Here is a 21,206-nt window from a genome sequence, read left to right as displayed (position 1 = left end):
ATGCTCCATCTTCATGACCCATAAACGTAATCTTTCTGTGGTTGAGCAACTCAAACTGCACATCGTACTAAAAACTTAGGTACATTAGATGTGCTACTTGGATTTGTAAGTGAACATTGGATGGATATTTGTAATAGAAAGGGAGAATAAAAATGGCAATGGGATTTATTCATTCTGGTTAGTCTGAATATAATTACTGAATTGTTGCCAGGACTGTAGGAGCTTAATTACAAATTGAAAAATAAATTGCATAAACCTGCTCACAGCAGGTTTCGTTATAAAGAGTGAACGAGGTCAAACATGATAGGCCTGGTTAGATGAAGAATTAGAGCTTCTTAAAGATGCTTCTCCGTGATAATATCCCACGGAGCTATGTTACTCAGACAACATAACCACACGTGGACACGGGATTGCACGGGTCTCTTGGTTCCGTGGGATTTTACTTTTATTTTGAAACAGAGTTTAAAAATACAGGCAACAGTACACACATACATGCACCAATGTGAGATTATTCTAAACAATTCCACTAGCATAAGGACGTTTAACTGTGCAATGAAGATAAGAATGTAAGAAATCCGCTCCACTTCCCAGTGGGGAGGAGTTGCGGTGGACCGCGTGGCTACCCACTCCCCACTGGGGGTGGGAGACTTTGTCCCCCGTTGCCCGGGAGATCCCGGCCACGTCAGAGCCCAGCCAACCAATCCGCTGGCTGGGGGCGTGGCATGGCCAGGACAGTTTAAACTGAGGAGTGAGCCAGAGGACTTCCTCTTGGCTTGCTTCCTCAATCACCCGCCCTCCCTCTTTATATGCAAGTTAGGCACTGGCCTTGCTATGGACTTTGGTTGGTTGTCCGAGGGGCCTGGTAGGAATTTTTCCACTTGGCAAATTGGCACTGGCCACCTGGTTTTCGCCTACCTCGTAGCAATCGCCACAACTTTGTTAGGGTTGTTAGGCGTTGTTTGACCTTGTGTGGGGGAGGTGAGGTGTAGCCATCACCTGCCCCTCCATGCTTAAGGGTATTCTATTAAAGGAATCCGGGGGTGTTGATCTTCTCCGAAGCCCAGTCAGGGGCTAGGGCCATGACATGACCCCGACGGGAACACCAGGGGGAGCTCGAGTTGGTTCGCAACGACAGGGTTCCCCTTCCCGGTGGTTTACCCTTACCGGACTTCCTGCACAGCGGGCAGGAGTCAGATATAGTCGGGTCCAATCAATGCCTAAGCCAATACCGCTCACATTCTGTAATTCAATAAAGCTGTGGCCAAATTTGCCCAATAACATAAACCTAATATCTGTGTCCTTGTGTGAGTTATTTTCCAACGAGGGGGTGGCTGCTGGGTCTCGACACGCAAGAACCACTGGCCCCATCTAGTCCATCTAGCCCTATCCTGCTCTCCCAGTGGCCGACCAGATACCTACGGGGTTCCTGCAAGCAGGACCTATGTGCAACGCCGCTCTTCCCTCCTGTGGTTTCCAGCAGCTGGTATTTAGAGGGACATTGCCTCCAACAGTGGAGGTAGGACATAGCCTTCATGGTTAGTAGAATTTGTCCAGTTCTCTCTTGTTCTTAAGCCTTTCTCCTGGAAGGAATAAGGAATCCTTTTGTTGACCAGCTTGCATTCATTTATTCAGGGTTTCTCCCTTCCCTGCCCCACCACCACCTTTCTTCTACTCAGTTGGACTGTGTATACCATATTTCACCTGTCACTTGTTTAGGAGCCTAAAGTGAAACTGGATGACATTATTGCAAAGGAAACAATTTGTTCTTCCTGCAAATATCTGATTGGGAAAGGATTGGGTGATTCACTTTGGGCAGCTATAGGGAAAACCCAATTTGCTTTGCTTTTGAAATTTTTTTCAGGGTCAGTATTGTGAGTGCCACATTTGTTAACTAAGACCTCTTTAGGTTGCAGTCCTGTTCTTGATTACTTTGGATCAATCTACTGTAAACTCAACAGGCTTTATGCCTGAACAGACTTGCATAGGATTGTACTATAATTTCTTTCAAACAAAATAGGTTTAGAAACTTACCTGCTTAACCATAAGGTTAGCCTGTATAAACAATTCTGTTGTATGTGAAATTTCCTGTTATTTCAGTTATATGTAACCAAAACTTTATTTTTGGCCTGCTTTAAAAAATAAAATAGAAAGAGGTCATTTTTACATGATTTAGGATTTTGTTTCTCTGCTGCATTTTTCAGTTGTGGAAACTGAACATCCTGTTTCTTCTCCTACGATCTTACTGCATTCAAAATAGAAATGAAGGTCTTAGCACTGCAGCACTAGTGAACAGAGAACTATAAATAATGCCTTGCAGTATTTTAGTATTTTTTACTCTGAATTATGTTTGCTTAGCCTGGCTGTGGGCGGTTTAGAGGAAAAGAAATCATGCTTGCTTGTAGCAACCATATTTGCAAGTGAGAAATTTGATCAGGAAAGGGTTGATATGAGAAGCTTACTGCACTGGATTGTGTATTTCCTCTCTCCACTATGCACACACACTTGTTGAAGTGCTGGCTGGTGGAAACATTTCCTGTTGCATTTTGTCGCTGTATAGATTTTCTGAATTGCTGATGCTATTCTTAAAATTATATTGTAACATTAGGCTTTATTAGGCTTCTGTAATTTTATTGCCTCCCCGAATTGTACTGTTGGTTTTTAATGTTGCATCATGCCTCGGCTGCCTTCAGGCAGAGAGGCTGTCAATTAAATTCCTTAAATGAAAAAAGGGAAGCAGCAGAAGGGGGAAAAGAGGTATTGGAAGCAAAGCAAAGGTCTTACTAAATTTGACATGGGCTCCGTTCAGAGGTCAAAACATCTTTGGGTAGCATAGGAGCCAACTCCTAGGGGCTGTGGGGGCTTTGGCCCCCACAATAAAATAGTTGAGGGGGCTGAGCCCCCACAAAGTTGATAAGCATTCCCTTTCAAATGCTGCATGTGCACAGCATCATGTGATCAGTTATGTGGGGCTTGGGCTTTCCTGGGTCCCCACAATATTTTATTCACGTTGGCACCCCTGTTGGGTAGCCTTGTCTTCATGCCTCATCTTTGAAACATAGCATGTTGTTAAGAATAAACTGAAGCATATTTGCTCACAGACACGCCCACCAAAACACAACTCAGAACTGGTGAAGGCTAACAGAAGCATGCATGCTTACTCTTTCTCCATGCCCACCTGGGGGGGTTGAATCTCTGAACAGGCTGTGGCCACAAAGATGATCAAGTGCACTTCTGTTGTCTTTTCCTACCTTAGAACCATGAACAGGTTCTGGGTGCATGAAAGCTTGCCTCTGCTACTAGCTAGGGTTGTCATCATCGTCAACAACAACAAGAATAATAACAATTTTATTATTTATATATCACCCATCTGAGCGTGTTGCCCCAGCCATGCTGGGCGGCTTCCAACAAATACAAAAGCATAATAAAAACTTCCTGATACAGGGCTGCCTTCAGATGTCTTCTAAAGGTTGTGTAGTTACACATTTGCTGTGCGGGAAACACTGATGAAATGTCGGTGTTTCCCTTGGCAGTTGTAATGTATGGAGCTGCCTTCAGCAGCCGCAAGTTGGCATGGAAGTCTGTTAACTGATGTTATTTCTGGAGCTGATTCTACTTCTGCGGCTTATCACAACCCCTTAAGCTGTTCTGTTATCCAGCCATAACTCTCTCCTCAGCATTCTTTTCATCCTCTGTGTCTTGTAATTGGTGTTAATTTGGTGATGTAATCAAGGTTCACATTTGCACTTTAGCAACCCAGCGGGTCAGGGAGCAAGGCAGAACCAGCGATAAAAGACTCAAGGTTGTAACTGAAGCCAATCAATCATTGTTGATAGACAGTGCTTTTCAGAGAACAATATTCATACAGAGTATAATTAGCTTTGCAAAAAAGAAAAGCAATGTAAGGGGGGGATGTATTGTAGCAATGAAGTGCTTAGATAATAATGTGGATTAAGAATGGCGCAAGATTAGCAACAATCAGTCGGAGTTTAGTATTGCTTTCTCCTATCCTAACCAAAGATTTGGCCTCTCTGCAGTCCACCTAATTATCAAACGTAATTTCTAAGTTTTGCACCATATACTAATTTGCACGTTTTCTAACACATCTGGCTCATTTATTTGTATCCCACCTTTCCATAGTAAACCATACTCAAGGCGGCTCACAACAATAACAAAATGTAGCAATATGAGTCATGAACAATGGAGCAATGAAAATACCTCATATTAATTAACATACCATATAATTAAACAATCCACTGGTAATTCATAATAAGGTCTAACAATAAACACACCATGTCACTCAGAAAGAAGCAAAAGTAATGCATATCCACAACTAAAACTTGACGCCAGCATCAAACCTCCCCCTTCCCTAAGCAAGAGATGCAGCCTCTGTAGCTGGAGTCTGCCCTTTCAAGCCAGGTGACTAGACAAAAACAAGACACACTAAAATTTTGGAATAAATGGTTGCCAAGCCAGAGCAGTAGGTCACAGATATTGTTGTCCTCAGCTGGGTGAGAGTGCAAGAAGAAGGCAGAAGAGAGCAATGAAAGGAGTCGCTGAATGAACATCCTTTATTCCAACTGGGAACAGAATCAGCATTTTTTCTCCTTTACAACCCTTTCATTACTTGCATTCTCTGTTGAGATACAGAAGGCACTCCCTATCCACAGGTGCACCAATTCCTAGAGCCCCAGCCCCCTCAATACATGCATGGCTTCTCACGCATGACATTGCATGGCGTCACATATGGGCCTTGTCAATCCTCTGACGAAGATGGCACCTCTGCCTATCCATACTTTGTTGAAATAACTGAAGGTATTTTTGTTTTGACAGACTTTCCCAGCTGAATGAAAATGTATTAGCCCCAGCATTGGTACTATTTTTAAACCTATCTTTTGGTGCCTGTTTTCAGTAGCATTTAAAAAAATAATTATAGCCTTAATATATGTTTGTAAATCGCCTTGAGAGGAATGTAAAAGGCGATCCATAAATAAATAATAAAAATTCTATTTTCTCTGATGATGTTATGGTTCCACAGTTGCTAAGATGCCATTGTCATTATCGTTAGCATCTTCACACATATGATGTTTACTTTAACCCCATCAGGTTCTCATCCCCCCAAGATGCCAATTTCTCACATAACTACTGTTTCTGTGATCCAGCAACCGTTCCAAGCAGCTTGCCCAAAAAGACTTGTCTTTTTCCAGCATTGTCATCCATTTCAGCCCATCATCACTGCTCTCACATTTGCTGAAATTGGCTAAAATTGATGGTTCCTTAGGCCTAGGAAGGACAAGCTTAACAGTTGGTTTTGATTTTCTCTATAAAATGAGGGGTAAAAAAAATCAAAACATGTTGTTTAGACAGGAGGTGCCAAGTAGATGCATCGTTATTGCTGTTGCTGAGGAATAAAAGGACAGATTGTGAAGTGAGAGAAAGAAAGAAAGAGGGAAAGAGTGCTGTGCTGTCTTGCTGCTAAAACTTATCTTTAACTTTGACATGTTTTGGCCATGAACTATGAATGCTGACTTAAAGGAAACCAAAGCCAGTAAGGGATGCCATACCTATCCCACCCAATCTGGTTAGTAAAGGAAACAGTTTTTGAATCACAGAATCATAAAATAGTAGAGCTGGAAAGGACCACAAAGTTCATTTAGTCCAACGCACTGCAATGCAGGAATCTTTTGCCCAAAGTGGGGCTTGAACACACACCCCTGAGATTAAAAGTCTCATGTTTCACCGGCTGAGCTATCCATCTAGCTTGCTTTCTTGCTCGCTTTTTTAAAGAGGGCACGTATTGCAGTGAGACCTGGACAACCAACACCCTGTGTTGTGGGTGGGTACAATTGGTCAGCCACAACACCCGGTTGGTAGGTCCCTCGAATCTGGGTATAATCTGGCCAATGGGACACAGTTCAAACGGTTCGAGGGACCTATTTATGCCCACGCACATGACCCAGAGCTTCCTCTTTTGGCGCTACGCCACTGGGTGGACTTAGCCCATTCCTGGCTTTCCGCTTATCCAGGTGTTCACCCTTGGCTGACCTATGCTGGTGCCCTGGGTCAGCGCTGCCTGCAAGGGTGCAGGGAGCTAGTCAAACCAGAGCCTATGCAACCAGTCACTTTCTGTAATCAATAAAGTTGTGGCCTAAATTCTGCCAAAAATCAAACCAAAAATTTGAGTAAAGTGGGAATTTATTTAGGGGGGGGGGGTTATGGGTCTGAACATGGGTCTGACTCGCTTCTGCGGTGCCGGAAATTGCATCTGCGCAGATGCCAAAAAACACACCTGCACAGATGCAGACGCCAAAAATCGCAGGCTTGCGCGCACACAATCCGGCCCACAAAGGGATCTCCGTGGGACCGATCTGCCCCAGGCAAGATAAACCTTTTCGACCCCTGCTCTAGAAGGTGAGAGAGATGAACATGGATCGGGTGATAATAAGCTAGAAGTTTGTGACGGGAGATGCAACTTACTACAGGAGTGTTTTCAACAAGTTTTTTTTCTTTTAAACACACTTTAAAGCAAGCTTGCTAAGTAGGTGGCAGACAATCAGCTAAATATATATTTAAGTGCATGTTTTTAATTTCTTCAACTTGCAGAGGCCTGGGTTTTGTCAGGTGAGGGGGGTTACTGGTGACAGTCTAGAAATGTGCTAGCTGAGATATTTTTAGTACTGTGGCTGATCAGAGTAGGGCTTACATTTGAGAACATTCAATTAATTTTACAACGCACACGCATAAATTCATAGAAACACATTGCGAAGTAGAGCGCATCATAGGCATTCACAATAACTGCTCTTGATTTTGGTGACAGAGTTGGACAGATGAACATAAAAAGGAAAACACGTCAGGCAAATATCCTAAAAAGTGCTGTTCTTCTAGCCATCAGCTTTTAATCCAGGAGTGTGATTAATGCTAGCATGCATCTCATGGTGTACTGGTCACTATCTTTCCAGCATCTCACCTGCAGAGCGACAAGTTAGATCAGGGGTCAGCAGCCTTTTTCAGCTGTCCCTCAGACCATGTGGTGGGCCAGACTATATTTTGAAAAATAAATAAATGAACAAATTCCTATGCCCCACAAATAACCCAGAGATGCATTTTAAATAAAAGGACACATTCTACTCATGTAAAAACATGCTAATTCCTGGACTATCCACAGGCCGGATTTAGAAGGTGATTGGGCCACATCCGGCCCCCGAGCCTTAGGTTGCCTACCCCTGAGTTAGATGGAAAAATTGCTTGTCATGTATGGCTCCTCAAAGGCAACGTTTACATAATCTTATTTGTTCAAAGTCCTGTTTCAAAGTGCTAGTTTTGACACTAGGCCCATTTCCGTGTGCCACCTCCAAAGGAGGCCCAGAAGATAGTGACAGAACAGGCCCTCTATGGAATGCTTTCCTGAGGGAAGCCCACCAGACACCAACATTGTCATTGTTTCTGTGTGAAGCAGCATTGCTGCAATTCCTGAGGAGCGTTTATGTAGGGGGCGGAGTTACCATACTGTTCTCACCAAAAATCAAGATTTAGTGCCTTTCCTTCTGGGCCACCAGCATGTGACTGTAGATTTGCTTCAGTCTTTGGAGACTGAGCTCTTCCATGGTACCAGCTTGGCTGCAGTGCCAACCCTGCCACTTGACAGAGTGAGATGACCCCAAGGACCAGCCTCTCTATACCCAAGATGGTTACCAGGCACCCTTGGGCCTGGTACTCCAACAGAGGTGGCCAATGTCCTTGTTGCCCCCCCCTCCATTCTTCCCTCACCCTGGCCTCGTGATCTGAGCAGCACCAGGGAGTTGAATCTAGCTACCGTTTTAATGCTGGTGTTGTAGCATAGTTTTGAGGAATCGTGCGCTGTTTGCCCTCTCGAACCTGAAACCAGTTCTGACTCCTGGCCCTCAGGCTGAGCAACATTTTCCCCGTGAGAGGATCCTGCCGATATAAGATCCTGTTCTTCTATTCCTCCCACATTCTTGCTAAAGGAATTTGGCCTGCATGCCCTGGACTATGCTTCCTGCTTCTGATCTTTGGCTGCTGCTTAGCTGTTGACCCTTGCTTGTCCTGGACAGTGTTTTTCACCTCTTGGCCCCTTCAGACTGATGGTCACCTCTCCACAAACTCGGAAACCCAAGCACTTGGGGCTTGATTTCCTGCCAGACGCTGACAGTTGCTCCCTCGGCAACAAGAGAATTGAGCTTCATCCGTTTCAGCTTGTTTTAAAGTGAATCGCAGCAGCCAAAGTACCCCTGATGCCTGCAAATTTCCTAGTTGGAATATGAGCTGGTGAAATTAAACCTGCAGAACACAGCCTGTGAGAGTGTGATCTTCCTGAATTGCTGTTGGTTCAGCCTTGGAGAATTTATACACACACACACACACACACACACACACACACACACAAATATACTTGTACTATTAGTCCTTCTATTGTGCTTGCATAGATGTTCTGGTTGCTATTTTCGTCGTTGCACATGGAAGACAGCATATGTGTGGCAGTCGCTCAGCCTTGGCAGAAGCCAAGGAAACAGCTGAAAAAGCTATAGTTAAAAAGGAATGTACGGAGTGATCTCTTATGTATGGTGGGATTTGATGGTAAGATGATTGGAAGGTACAGCAAGTGAAAAAGAAAAGCCTTGTGTGGGGAGCCTGCTTTTTCTCAGTCTTAATTATTTGATCCTACTGACATTTGTTTTCTGTGGTAGCGGCTAAAATTAGATGTCAGTTTCTTAAAATTGATGCTGTTTATGGCAAAGGTGATGAACAACTGCTGGGCCACGCTAATGTGGTGCAGTCTTGTGTGTGGTTTGTCTCTGTTCATTTTGTTTTACAAAGTATACCGGGGCAAGCTTCAAGCTAAAGCAAAGGAAAGGGGCATCACTCATTTTTCCCCTTTAAAAATTGTATGTAGGTGTGTGTCTGCGTGTGCCCCTGCCTCAACTGTTTTCCCCCTTCAAGGAAAACCTAAGGAACCTCATAACTTTTTCTTTGCAGGATGTGAAGCAGATGGGGGCTTTTTTAGCTGAAAACAGGATGAGGGGAGATGATTAAAAATCTCCTTCCTCACACCACTCTTGTGTGAGCTTGGCCCTGCCATGAGGCAGTGAAGCAATCGCCTCACGTTGACATATATTGCCTTAGGTTGGCGTATTGGGGGGTGAGCAGCTGCAGTCTCTCTGGCCATTCTTCCAGAGCTCCCTGATCTATCCCCTTTGTGGGAGATTGGGAATTCTGTGTGCCACAGAAACTGTCCTACAACCACTAACCTAGCTTGCTGCCGTCGGGTACAGAGAAGGATGCTAACCAATGCTGAAGTAAACTTTTGTGCCAGTACATGGAATGGTGAGGAGGGGGAATCTCTATCCTCACATGTTCCTCAGGTAGCCATTTTTGGGGGGACAGTCCCCTGCTCTTTAATTTGTAGCACCCACAGCTTCATTTTGTAAGATGTAATTTCACAGAACATCACAGGTGTTTTGGCCCTAGAATGACTTTGATGCCTGCCTCTCTCTCTCTCTCTCTCTCTCTCTCTCTCTCTCTCTCCCCCCCCTCTCTCTCTCTCACACACACACACACACTATTTTGGATGAACAGTAATGTTTTTCTTACAAACTTTGTGATTATGGCCCTTCTGATTGATCTAATATCCTATATGTGCTCATAACCTCTGAAACGATTAGCTCTGATGTGTTTCCCATTTGCTAATTTAATTAAAGAACTTTAAAGTGTCTTTAAAGATCACATCTGGCTTCAATTTAAAGTCAACATTTCTTGAAACCATTGCACCATTTCCCTGGAATTCTAGATTTTCACTTCAAATAAGCTCTCTTTTGCCACACAGCAAGAAGGTTTAACTTCTTTGCAGCATCAACTATGAATATTGGAAATGTGTGCTGTGGAAACAGTGACAAAAACATGTTTACTCAGATGTGTTAGATGTATTTTCTCCTTCCCTGTCTAAATTGTTTTTAATATTGCCCATTATATTACATTGCTTCTTTTCTTTTACAGCGAGAGATTTTTCTTAAAATTGAATCGGAATGGTTTGCCAAAATGTCCAGAGAAGCCAGAAAGACATTGTTCTCTTTTTGTGGTGAGTGGGTGTTTATTTTTGTCTGCATTTGGTAATTGCAAAAATAAATAAATCAAGACTTCGTTAATGGGGTTGCCTCCTTGCTGGTAGCCCAGTTATAGAAATAGAAAGCACACTACAAAGCACAAAAGAGTGGGCATAACTGTGCAGACTTACCATTCATTTTGTCCAACATCCTTCCACTGGGTACCAGCAACTGTGCCAAATAGGTATGACAGCCACCTTGATAAGTTGAATGTGTGGTTTTTTTCTGTATCTTCCTTGCCAAATCAAAGAAATCTCTTGCAACCCAAGGCTGCACAAGTTCAATGGGGCTTCCTTTCTGGGAAGCAGACTTAAAACCACATTTTAAGAAGTAAACCTCATTTGATTTCTGCAGAACTTGAGAGCCAGTCCAATTTAACAGAGAGGGTTAGGGAACTGGGTTATATTGATTGCAAGATGAAGAAACTCATTTCAGGTTTGACGGGCAGTCTTTTACTGACTTCCGCTTACCCCATCACCAGTGGCATTCCTTGTCTTTGAGGCAGTTACAGCCCTTTCGATATTTCACGATGTGCTTTCCATCTTGAAATACTGTGTCCAGTTCTGAGTGCCACAATTTAGGAAGTATATTGACAAGTTGGAATGTGTGCAGAGGAGGACAACCAAGGTGATCAAGGGTCTGAAAGCCAAACCTTATGAGGAACGGTTGAGGGAGCTGGGTATGTTTAGCCTGGAAAAGAAGAGACAGAGAGGAGATACAATAGGTAAAGGTAAAGGTAAAGGGACCCCTGACCATTAGGTCCAGTTGTAAACGACTCTGGGGTTGTGGCGCTCATCTCACTTTATTGGCCGAGGGAGCTGGCGTACACTTCCGGGTCATGTGGCCAACATGACTAATCCGCTTCTGGCAAACCAGAGCAGCGCATGGAAATGCCATTTACCTTCCCGCTGGAGTGGTACCTATTTATCTACTTGCACTTTGACGTCCTTTCGAACTGCTAGGTTGGCAGGAGCAGGGACCGAGCAACGGGAGCTCGCCCCGTCACGGGGATTTGAACCATCGACCTTCTGATTGGCAGGTCCTAGGCTCTGTGGTTTAACCCACCGTGCCACCCGCGCCAAACCTTATGAGGAACAGATGAGGGAGCTGGGTATGTTTAGCCTGGAAAAGAGGAGACAGAGAGGAGATACAATAGCCATCTTCAAATACCTAAAGGGCTGTGACATGGAGAATGGAGCAAGCTTATTGTCTCCTGCTCCGGAGACTAGGACCCAAACCAATGGATTCAAGTTGCAAGAAAGGAGATTCCGGCTAAACATCAGGAGGAACTTTCTGATAGCAAGAGCTGTTCCCACAAGAGGTGGTGCACTCTCTTTCCTTTTCTAAGCAGAGGTCGGATTGCCACCTGCTATGTGTGATCTAGTTGAAATTTCTGCATTGCTGTGGGTTGGACAAGATAACCCTCGGGGTCACTACCAACTCTACAATTCTATGATCATGCATATCTGATGGATGGGACACACACTAGTTTCATAATCCTGCATGGTACTAGCCACAGTACAGCAATGTTCTGATATAAGTACGGTATATGCCATTGATGCTTTTAGGTTTCAATCTTAAACACACACTAGTTCCAGTGACACAACGGGACTTATTTCTGAGCAAACATTTCTGTGAGTCAATCAAATACATTGAAGCTATCGCCTCCTTGTTTCTTTATTTCCTAGACACAAGTAAACTTATACAGTAATAACACAACAAAATTTAATAATTGTAGACTGTTCTGATTCTCTACAGGACTTGGGAAGCAGTGAGCTCAGGAAAGACATCTACATCACTGTGCACATTATACGGATTGGTATGTACACTTGTTTCCCCAAAACCTTTACGTAAGAAGATGTTAGATAATGTGATAATTTCAGGCCGCGTGTTTTCACTGTGCAATGATGGTTATCCTTATTGTCACTGCTGCTGGGCCACCACTTAGCACTCGGGATGCCCTACATTGAAATATTAATAATACTTTCAGACAGGGTTCTTCTCGTGTAATAATGCTCAACTGTGGTTTAGGGCCATGGTTCTTTAGCATTACAAGAATGAGCTGGAATGAGCTTTGCATATGACTTCTCCCTTCCTCCCCGCTCCTCCTCCAGTGAGGCCACAGTAAAGAGATAAGAAGCTTCCACTTTCGTTTTATAGATCACCCTTAGTTTAATATGTCTTACAAGCAGTGCTTTTTTCTGGGGGGACGCAGGAGTACACATACCCCTAAACATTTTGTGAATCTAAGTTTGGCCTCATTGAGGGGCAGTAGTTCAATATGAGTAGGAAAATGATAGTACCCCTAAACATTTTTTTTAAGGAAAAAAAGCACTGCATACAAGCCTTAGCCTATGCTTAAGTTTCAACTAATTTCAGCTAACTGTGGTTAGGTGAAACACAATGAACTACAATTTGAAGTTGGTTTGTTTCTCCTAACCCTAGTTAAGATTTACCACAGTTTGTTGGAGCTGGAAAAACCAGTGTTAGCATTATGTGTGAGCTAGCCCAGAAGCAATCTCCAAGCTACTTTAGGTATGAACTAGATAAGCATTTTGTGGTAAAATTGAGATGAGAGAGAGAAATTGATATATTTATTTTAGATATTTCTACAGTGGCTTTTGGTTTTAAAAGCTCTTTAAAAGCAAAAAAAAAAGGACAATAAATGTAACAAACAAACAAAAAATCATCAGGGAAAAAAGATACATATCTGGGAGGAAGGTTCTAATTTACGCTTCTCTCTGACATGCCATTTTTCTGTGTGAAGGGATCTTTTTTCATGAGAACACTAAAGAAAAAAATATCCTGTTTGCCATCTGAAGTGATGGATCCACAAGATAAATTATTTATCTAGACTAGGTTTTGGAAGTAGGAGGAGGGAAAAGACACACTGATCGAAATTAACAATGGATGTCATAAAATTGCTTGGGAAATGGCCACCAAGCAGCCAGCCTTATTTGGTCTTTTGCCCACACAAAATAATTTTCCTACGCTTCACAGATAATTTTCCTTACGGAAAAAGGCACATTTACACCATGTGCCAACTGTAATGTGTGGGAAATGTGCACATTTGTACAGTGGTACCTCAGGTTACAAACACTTCGGGTTGCAGACTCTGCTAACATGGAAGTTGTACCTCTGGTTAAGAACTTTACCTCAGGATGAGAACAGAAATCATGTGGCGGCGGCGCAGTGGCAGCAGGAGGCCCCATTAGCTAAAGTGGTACCTCAGGTTAAGAACGGTTTCAGGTTAAGAATGGACCTCCGGAACAAATTAAGTTCATAACCAGAGGTACCACTGTATTTTGTCTCACACATATGTAGGAAATAATTTTGTGTATGCTGGCAGTTCTGTGACTGAACTTATCAGTATGACATATTTTTTGTTGCCTGATACCTGGACCTTGTTTTATTATTATTTTATTTTAAAAGCACTGGGTCATAGTATGTGATGATTTTTAAATAGCAGCCACCAGCTGACACTGGTGAACTTCTGAGAGAGAGAGAGAGAGAGAAGGAGGAGGAGGAGGAGAATAATGGAATCAGGCTTATTAACAGGCATGGGGAGTCTGGATCTCTCAATACCTCCTAGGCCTGCTATTGTTACCCTTATTGTGCCTTCCTTGGTTCCTGAAATTGCCTTTTTCTGGTAACACCAGTCTATCTTGTATATGTGGGTGTGTGCATGAATAAAAACATTTATTTCCTTCTTAGAACAGTTTATCATATGGTTAACATTATTCTAGACTAATCTGATTTAATCCAAATACAATGTTAAGGTAGTGTAGGAGAGAAGAGTGGTTAATCTCCTTATTTAAAGAAGCTGTCATATGGATTTCATTGAGTTAACTCCAGTAATCTTCCCCTATCATCCACAGTGGCTGCTTTCTCCTCCTCCTCCTCCTCCTCACCTCTAGCCAATTTGGCATTTTATGCCTTCCATTTTGAAATGCTGAATGCATCTTTATCTATTCTGCTGTTGAGCATACTATATCTGGGGCAATACATATGTCAAAAATTGTCTGACTTTGGTGAACGATACAGTATTAGAGTTCCGTTATTGAACCTTGCAAGTGTCATGCAATACGACAGGTGCAAATACTCTAGCAGGAACCCCAACTCACTAATGTGTTTCTAGCTGCTGTTATTTGTGCCACTACTGTTCCATAGGTAGCTTGCTGTGGAAACTCATCTGGATCCTGATATTTTGAATGCTTCAGGTTGGAGTGTGATTGGGCTCCAACATGCATCAAACAACAGGAATCAAATATTTAGTCTATTGAACCATTATAAGCCAATGATTGAACCGCTTACTATTTCCCCCCCCCCCAAAAAAGATTATCATGGATGCTCTGCTAGGAGAGGACTTCAGGAAGTAAACTTGTAGTACAAAATAACCTGTTCGAATCCAAAATAATCCAGGGCAAATATCATCCGTCAGCCAAGGAGCTAATGGCTGTTCGGTTGTTTATGCGATCTGTTATTAGCCAACTTGAGAATGATTTGATCAAAAGCAGGATATAAATCTAAACAAACACACATATTGAAGATTTTAGAAATGCTGCCTATGAATGTTAAACCAAAGACTTAGTATTCTCCTCACTGCATTTTCTGTTTAAGCTGCATCTGTTCAGCCACTGATGGCTTCTGATCTTGCAAAGACTGCTGTGTGTTTTTCATTTCACCGCAGTCAGGCCCCAGTGCAGGTTTTTAAGGGCAGGCAGCACAGCTTATTTTAACACAAAGAAGAAGTGACAGGCAGAAGAAGCAAGCAACAGTGTAGATTGTTGGGAATAATGTGCCTTTTGTCACCACATAAATTAAACATATAGCTCATGTGGATTTATGAGAGAGCGGGAGAGAGAGCAATCACACAAACTGTTGAAAATTTGTCAAAACAATAGTAATCCAGATTGAAGTGCAACTTTTGTGAACATGTGGTTGAAAGTCAGTATTTGTCTCCATATGCTGTTTAACAATTAAATAGTTTTTTGCTTAAATCTTCATTTGTAGTCCTGGTAATCTTTCTTCTTTTTATCCATTATCATCATTGTCTTCCACATTCTCATGTTCCAGCTGGGGCAGAAACTTGTGGGTACCAGGTAGGCTTCAGAAAGTCAGCTAGGCTGACAGAGAGAACATGCAACAATAGGTAATAAATTCAGATTCTGGCTGGCCAGGTTGAAGTAGGAAGTGGAACAGTGTAGCACTCTCTGTGATAAACTGTGCAGCACCATGGATAGCTCCATGCCTGCCAGAAACTTTGCTCTGATGAAGCCCAACTCCTAGACTGAGTCAAACTATTCCTTGCCCTATGTAGCCTCTTATTTTTCTTAGATTAAGTACAGCTCCAAGGAGAGCCCAGTTATCAGAATCACAGCATGTAAATAGTGAAAGTCTATCACTTATCTCGCTCTCTGTGAGCTCCCTTAATATGACCACCCTCACATGACTATGATATAGCTAAAAAAATTGTGCCAGTTGGGACTCACCCTCCCCCAGCCTTGATATTTGCTTGGTCATGGCTAGGGGAAGAAAGGGATACATTTTGCTTCTCCACACACTGTGATCCAAATAAAAATTGCCCCCACCCCTGCAGCTGGAGCTATTTTAACAAAAGCCAAAGACATAGCTGTTTTGGGCTATGCATTAAGCATAACATTTAGTTAAACTGTCAGATGATCCTGACTAGGCCTGAAGTGTGTCTGGACAAACTCTGCTCAACTGGAGTTGCAAGGAGTTCAAAGGAAGGTGCGTTGACACCATTATATATATATTTGCACCCTCAGAATTGCTCTTCTAGGAGATAGGTGAGATATCTGATCCAGACTGGGCATCCAGGTTTTGACCTTCTGTCATGGATTCCTTTACTTGGATGCCATTATTACACAATTCTTTGGGGACTGCATTGTGAGTGCTTCTTAAATAAGACAAATGGAACTTAGAGTGCTCTGCCAACCTATGGTTTAATGACAGCAGTTTGAATATTTACCACCCTTTCAATGCAGTTGGTATTTGGGGGTGGGAAGGTTTGCCCAGCTGTAATCCAATAACTTTATTAAATTAAATGCTGATGTTGGCAGATATATCCTCCTCCTCCTTCTCCTGTGCACGTCTGGAAAGGTGCTATTTTGTGGCTCATGCGTCTTGTTTTATGTTTTGTTTGACAGGCCGAATGGGAGCTGGTGAAAAGAAAAATGCTTGCAATGTACAGTACCGACGACCTTTTGGTTGTGCAGTCCTCAGCATAGCGGATCTGTTGGCAGGAGACACAAAAGATGATCTTATTCTGAAAGTATACATGTAAGGAAATGTAAATCTGAAGTACATTAAAGTAGTCCATGGGAAGAAATTGTGAGGTCAAATTTTGTCATAGAAATTTAATCTGATGTTTTCCCTCCAGAAAGGGTTTGACTTCCAAGTTATATGTGCAGATCCACATTTCATTGTACATTCATATTAAGCCATTATAGCCTATTGCGCACAGTTATCGTGTAATTCTATGTATGATACATTCTCTGAGTCTTAATATCAGTCAGTTATTAATGGCTATTTTCAGCCTCAACTCCATTCTCTGACCTGATCAAGAAATCTACCACATAGTCTATTGCAGTTAATAAAATAAAGACTTCTGTGAAAATTTAAAGAACAATAACATCATGCAAAGGAGAATGTTGCCTTATGAAAACTTACTCTCTGAGTAAAGGTGTGGATTTAAAAGATGACACAAGAATCTTTTTTGAAGCAGCAGACTTTTTGATTTACAGAATTGTAGAATTGGAAGAGCCATCCAAGCCCAACCCCCTAAAAAGCTTGGAGCTATTCTTCATACTGCTTCTGCTAACCATTTATAAGTCAAAACATCAAAATAGAATATCCTTGACTGAGCATATGTTCCTACACATCACTTGAAGGGCTCTCCCAATCTTTTGCCACCTGTATTCCTGGTAGTTTAGTTGCTACTATATTATAATATTTTCGAGCAAATTAGCAGGATACTGAGTAGTCATGAGAATTTGATCAGGTCTAACAAGACGCACGTCAAGAGAGTAAGAAAGCAGACCAGAACCATACTATGTGGGTTGTTGACCTCTACTAGACTCCAGTCCTTGGTTAGCCATTCTCTGGGCAGGTTGTTGCTAGCACTTAACCATGGAACAAGGCTTCGTAGAAACACCTATCAGATGTTTGCATGGCACTTGCTAACAGCTTCACATTTCACACAACTTTCTAAGCTGCCCAGTATCTGCTCTTATCTTGCTGCTTCTTCACTGACCAACAGATTATTTTCCAGCAATTTTTGACTAGCAGTTTCAACCATAAAGCAACATTATATTTTGATGCAGTGGTGCCTAACGACACAGTACTGTTGTTAGATTCACACACAGTCTGTCAAGGCTAGTGGCTGCAAGAAGCCAGACATTTTAACAAAGCGAGTAGCTCAGCGGCAGCGCACACAGGCTGCATGCAGAAGATCCAAGATTTCGTCTCTGCTTGTCCAGCAACAGCCAGAAATGCCCCTTGGAAACTCTGGATAGCCCGTGGCCACTACAGCAAGCAGCACTGAGCACAATGTACCAATGGTTCCTTCTAATATGCCTCCATGTCTTTGTGTCCATAACATGCAGATTTTTAAAAAAATATATATTATTAAAGCATTTATTCGAAAGTTACAATACAGCTTTGTCCACTGCTATAATATCGCAGAATGATCCCTCCAATCCCGTTGGGGCTGTTTAGTAAATAAAGTGTAAGTTGTATTTTTGACCCAGTGGTATTATTTAGTTTCTTGGAAGCAGTGAAAAAGTATGTTTCACTCTCCTCTGACTTTGGACTTGAAAGTGTGAAATAATATTTTGGGAAATAATATGAGGGCACAGACTGCGATGTTATCAGCTGTACTCGCTGGGGACTTCTGCTACTTTCAGGGTTAGTTCTCGGATTATGAATCGCCTCAGTGTCTCAAGGTCAATCCTTCACTGGACTCTTTCCCCCCATATTATAGCTGCTGGAAGCAATGGTTGTGAGAACAATTTAGTGTGATGGAGCAAAGGCAGAATAGCTTTTATTTTACTTTAATTTTCTGACAGTTCAGCCGAAAGTGTTCTCTGCTGGATTCCTCAGCAGTAGGCAGGTTGACTTGCCAATTTTGTTCTCCTTTGAGAATGGGACTGTTTATGTGTGTGTTTTAAAAATGCAGGACAACACATAAAAAAAGGATTCTGGCTTCCTTTAAATAACAAATACATCTTAAAATAATTGCTGAATTATGGGATTTGAGCATTTTGTTTCTGCTGCTGCTATTGAAAATGTTTCTTGTGTGGAATTGGTACTCATGGCTCCCTCTCTAGTGGCTTCCCATTTTGAGTGTGGCCACTTCAAAGAAATTGCATTGTGGTATAATTTTCTTTGACCTTTAGTTTCAAACAATCTATACACAGTGGCCAGTCTCAATTATCTGTAAGTCATCTAGGGGGAAAACCAGCTTGGGTGGTTTACCCCCTAGAAGACTTGAGTAAGAGGCTCACAGTTTAGAGCTCATGGTCTCTAACTGCTCAGCAGGTATTCCTAAGGTGCCATTATCTGTGCATTAGAATGTGAGCAGGCTGCCATGTGTAGTTCTCCATAGTGGTCCAGTGGGCACTGTTGCTCATTAAAATGATGGGCACCCAGTCACCACAGGTCATGCTGTTTCACGCCACTGCTGGTAAGCCTATTGGGATGTGCCCTGACTGATGTTGGGGAGCTGCTAATGTTGGAAAGAACCCATCAGATGGTACTTGGCTGGTGTGATGGTGTCAAACCTGGAGCTATCCCTAGATGCGTTACTTAGAGTTCTGTGTATATAGCACTCATTTCGAGCAATTCTCAGAAAGCTCCAGATGCTGTCCTGGCCCACCCCAGCTAAGGAAGGCACATATCTGATAGTTCAGTCTTTACTGACCAAAAAGAAGCGCTTACAGCAACTCCCAGATGCCCGATGTCAGGGACTGGCTGGACGAAGAGGTGTGGTGGGAGGCACCAGCCTGGAAACCCCCAGGGGAAATCCCAGAGGAAGAAGACTCAGAGTCAGGGGATTGTGGTGGGACACTGAGGAGAGATGAGAGGGAGGAGATTGGGAGGAGGAGGAGGAGCTGGATTCTGATGGGGCAACAGGGTTTGGTGAGCAGGGAGAGTCCGTGACAGGCAGCAGTTCAGACTCTGAGGCTGCTGCAGACTCCAAGGTCTCTCCCTCACCTCCTGGTCTCCAAGAATGTGCAGAGTAATGAGAAGAGCAGACCAGAGATGCACAGATGCATATTGAGACTGCTTGGGAAGCATCCTTTTTTTAAGGAGAAGCCTTAGAAAGGGTGGAAGTCAGGGACCTTCAGTCCGGGCAACTGCTCTACAGGGGCAAGACCTACTGGGAAGGGTTGCTGAGTTGTATGCCATTTCCTTAAATAATAATAATAAAAAACTTCACTGACAATTGATGCTGCCTCTTTGGGCTGACCTGCATCTGACTCCAGCCCCCCCCATGCTTCTAGCCACTAGACTGCTGTCCCTCAGACCTGCACTCTGTGGGTCAGTTGCAGTGAGACCCTGCTCCCTGCCGGCTTCTATACCTTCCCTTGATGTGTTGCCCACTTGCAACCTGAGACTCCTCTTGCATGGAGGTTGCTACTACTCTTCCTGCCTTAAGCCTCTCCTGGTTCTAGGAGACAGCAGGGCAGGGGAAGGTGGGGAGGTTACTGATCTGCCTGTTGCCAGAACAGCCTTTCCTTCCGCCACCTCTGGAGTGCCTTCCTCCTTCTCAGACAGCCCTGGCTGTCCCCGCTTCCCCTGCTTTAGCTCTTGACTTGTGGGCTGTGCCACACCCCATACATTGCTGGTTCCCTCTCTTGGGTCACTCCCCTGATCCCCTGCCTCCCCGCCCCCAACACTCTTCGGAGCCCATAACAGATACGCATTGAAGTTGTTTCATTTCACAGTTGGTAGCGTTGGATGAGAGATACAATCCTGCCTTGGGAGATAGACCCTCTGAATTTGTTAACTAGGGAAAACATGTCTCCTATTGGGATTTTAAAACACTACTCCTTTTACAGGTGTAACACGGAGAGTGACTGGTTTCAGATCCATGAGAACATCATCAAGAAGCTAAATGCTCGTTATAACCTTACAGGATCTAATGCTGGTAAGTCATCTAGCTGATTTTCTCATGCAAAATTTGAAGAGTCAGTATGGTGTAGCAGGTAGTATTTTAGCTTTCGGCACAGCAGAATACCTGGTATCAATTCCTGCTTAATTTCTAAGCTTTATTGGTAGCCTTTTGGTCCAGTCCTGAGACCCATGACATTTAATTGATTCCCCCCGCCCCCCCCAAATGTGGATAGGCTTGCCATCTTAAGCTGGTCACCATCTTTCAGCAGACGTTGCCCATACATTACCAAATAATTTTGTTTTTGCAACCATGAGGTCTGAAAATTTGCTTTTTGTTTTAAAAACCGAAGGCAGATATTTTCAGAGAAGAATCTTCCTCTCACGAAATCGCATCATTCTCATAGCCTTCCATACAATTTTTGCCAGTGAATATATAAGGTATATAAGTAGTCGTGCTAATTTAAATGCAACTAATCACAAAGAAACAGTTTAAGAAAAGAGACTCAACTAGCGCCATCAATCATTTGCAATTTTTGATGTGTGTTTTCAGCAGTGCCTCACGGCATTAGCGGTCTTATCTCTGTGCACGGCATTTTGATGGGCCTTGTGATAACGGTGATTTGCTTCAGAGCACATTTTAATGTAAGGTGAATTTGCCGTTTTAAATTCATGATGCAGCGAAACCCTGGTGACATGGGAGATTTGAAAGAGTTAATGTAATGGGAAAGTCAGCATGCTGCAGTCTTAATTAAAAAGTGGTAGGGTCATGGTGTGTGCATTGCATTTAAACTTTAGTGTGTTAGATTGCCCTGGCCTAAAAGAGTACTTCTTAGTCTTAATTATCCAAAAGTCATAGAGGCTGTTGTTGCATAGGTTTGGGCAGGATATGTGCATTTTTTCATGCTGCTGACTTGCACAAGCACAAGCACAAGTTCATTGAATGAGGTTTAG

The 21,206-nt window shown here is 43.0% G+C and overlaps 1 protein-coding gene across 8 annotated transcripts in view; it reads left to right on the top strand.

Annotated features, from left to right (window-relative positions):
* Positions 1-21,206, top strand: part of DOCK4 (dedicator of cytokinesis 4) — a 244,474-nt gene that overhangs the window by 112,488 nt on the left and 110,780 nt on the right. For all 8 annotated transcript variants that reach the window (XM_083463219.1, XM_083463220.1, XM_083463216.1 and 5 more), the window contains exons 9-12: positions 10,009-10,090; positions 11,874-11,934; positions 16,286-16,418; positions 20,201-20,289. In XM_083463219.1, the coding sequence (XP_083319345.1) occupies positions 10,009-10,090; positions 11,874-11,934; positions 16,286-16,418; positions 20,201-20,289 (365 nt within the window). The remainder of the gene's footprint in view (positions 1-10,008; positions 10,091-11,873; positions 11,935-16,285; positions 16,419-20,200; positions 20,290-21,206) is intronic.

Source organism: Podarcis liolepis, assembly GCF_965112155.1.
Source record: "Podarcis liolepis genome assembly, chromosome: 10".
Lineage (NCBI taxonomy): Eukaryota > Metazoa > Chordata > Lepidosauria > Squamata > Lacertidae > Podarcis > Podarcis liolepis.
Note: the sequence above shows the minus strand (reverse complement) of the source record. Positions and strands in the feature narration are given on the sequence as shown.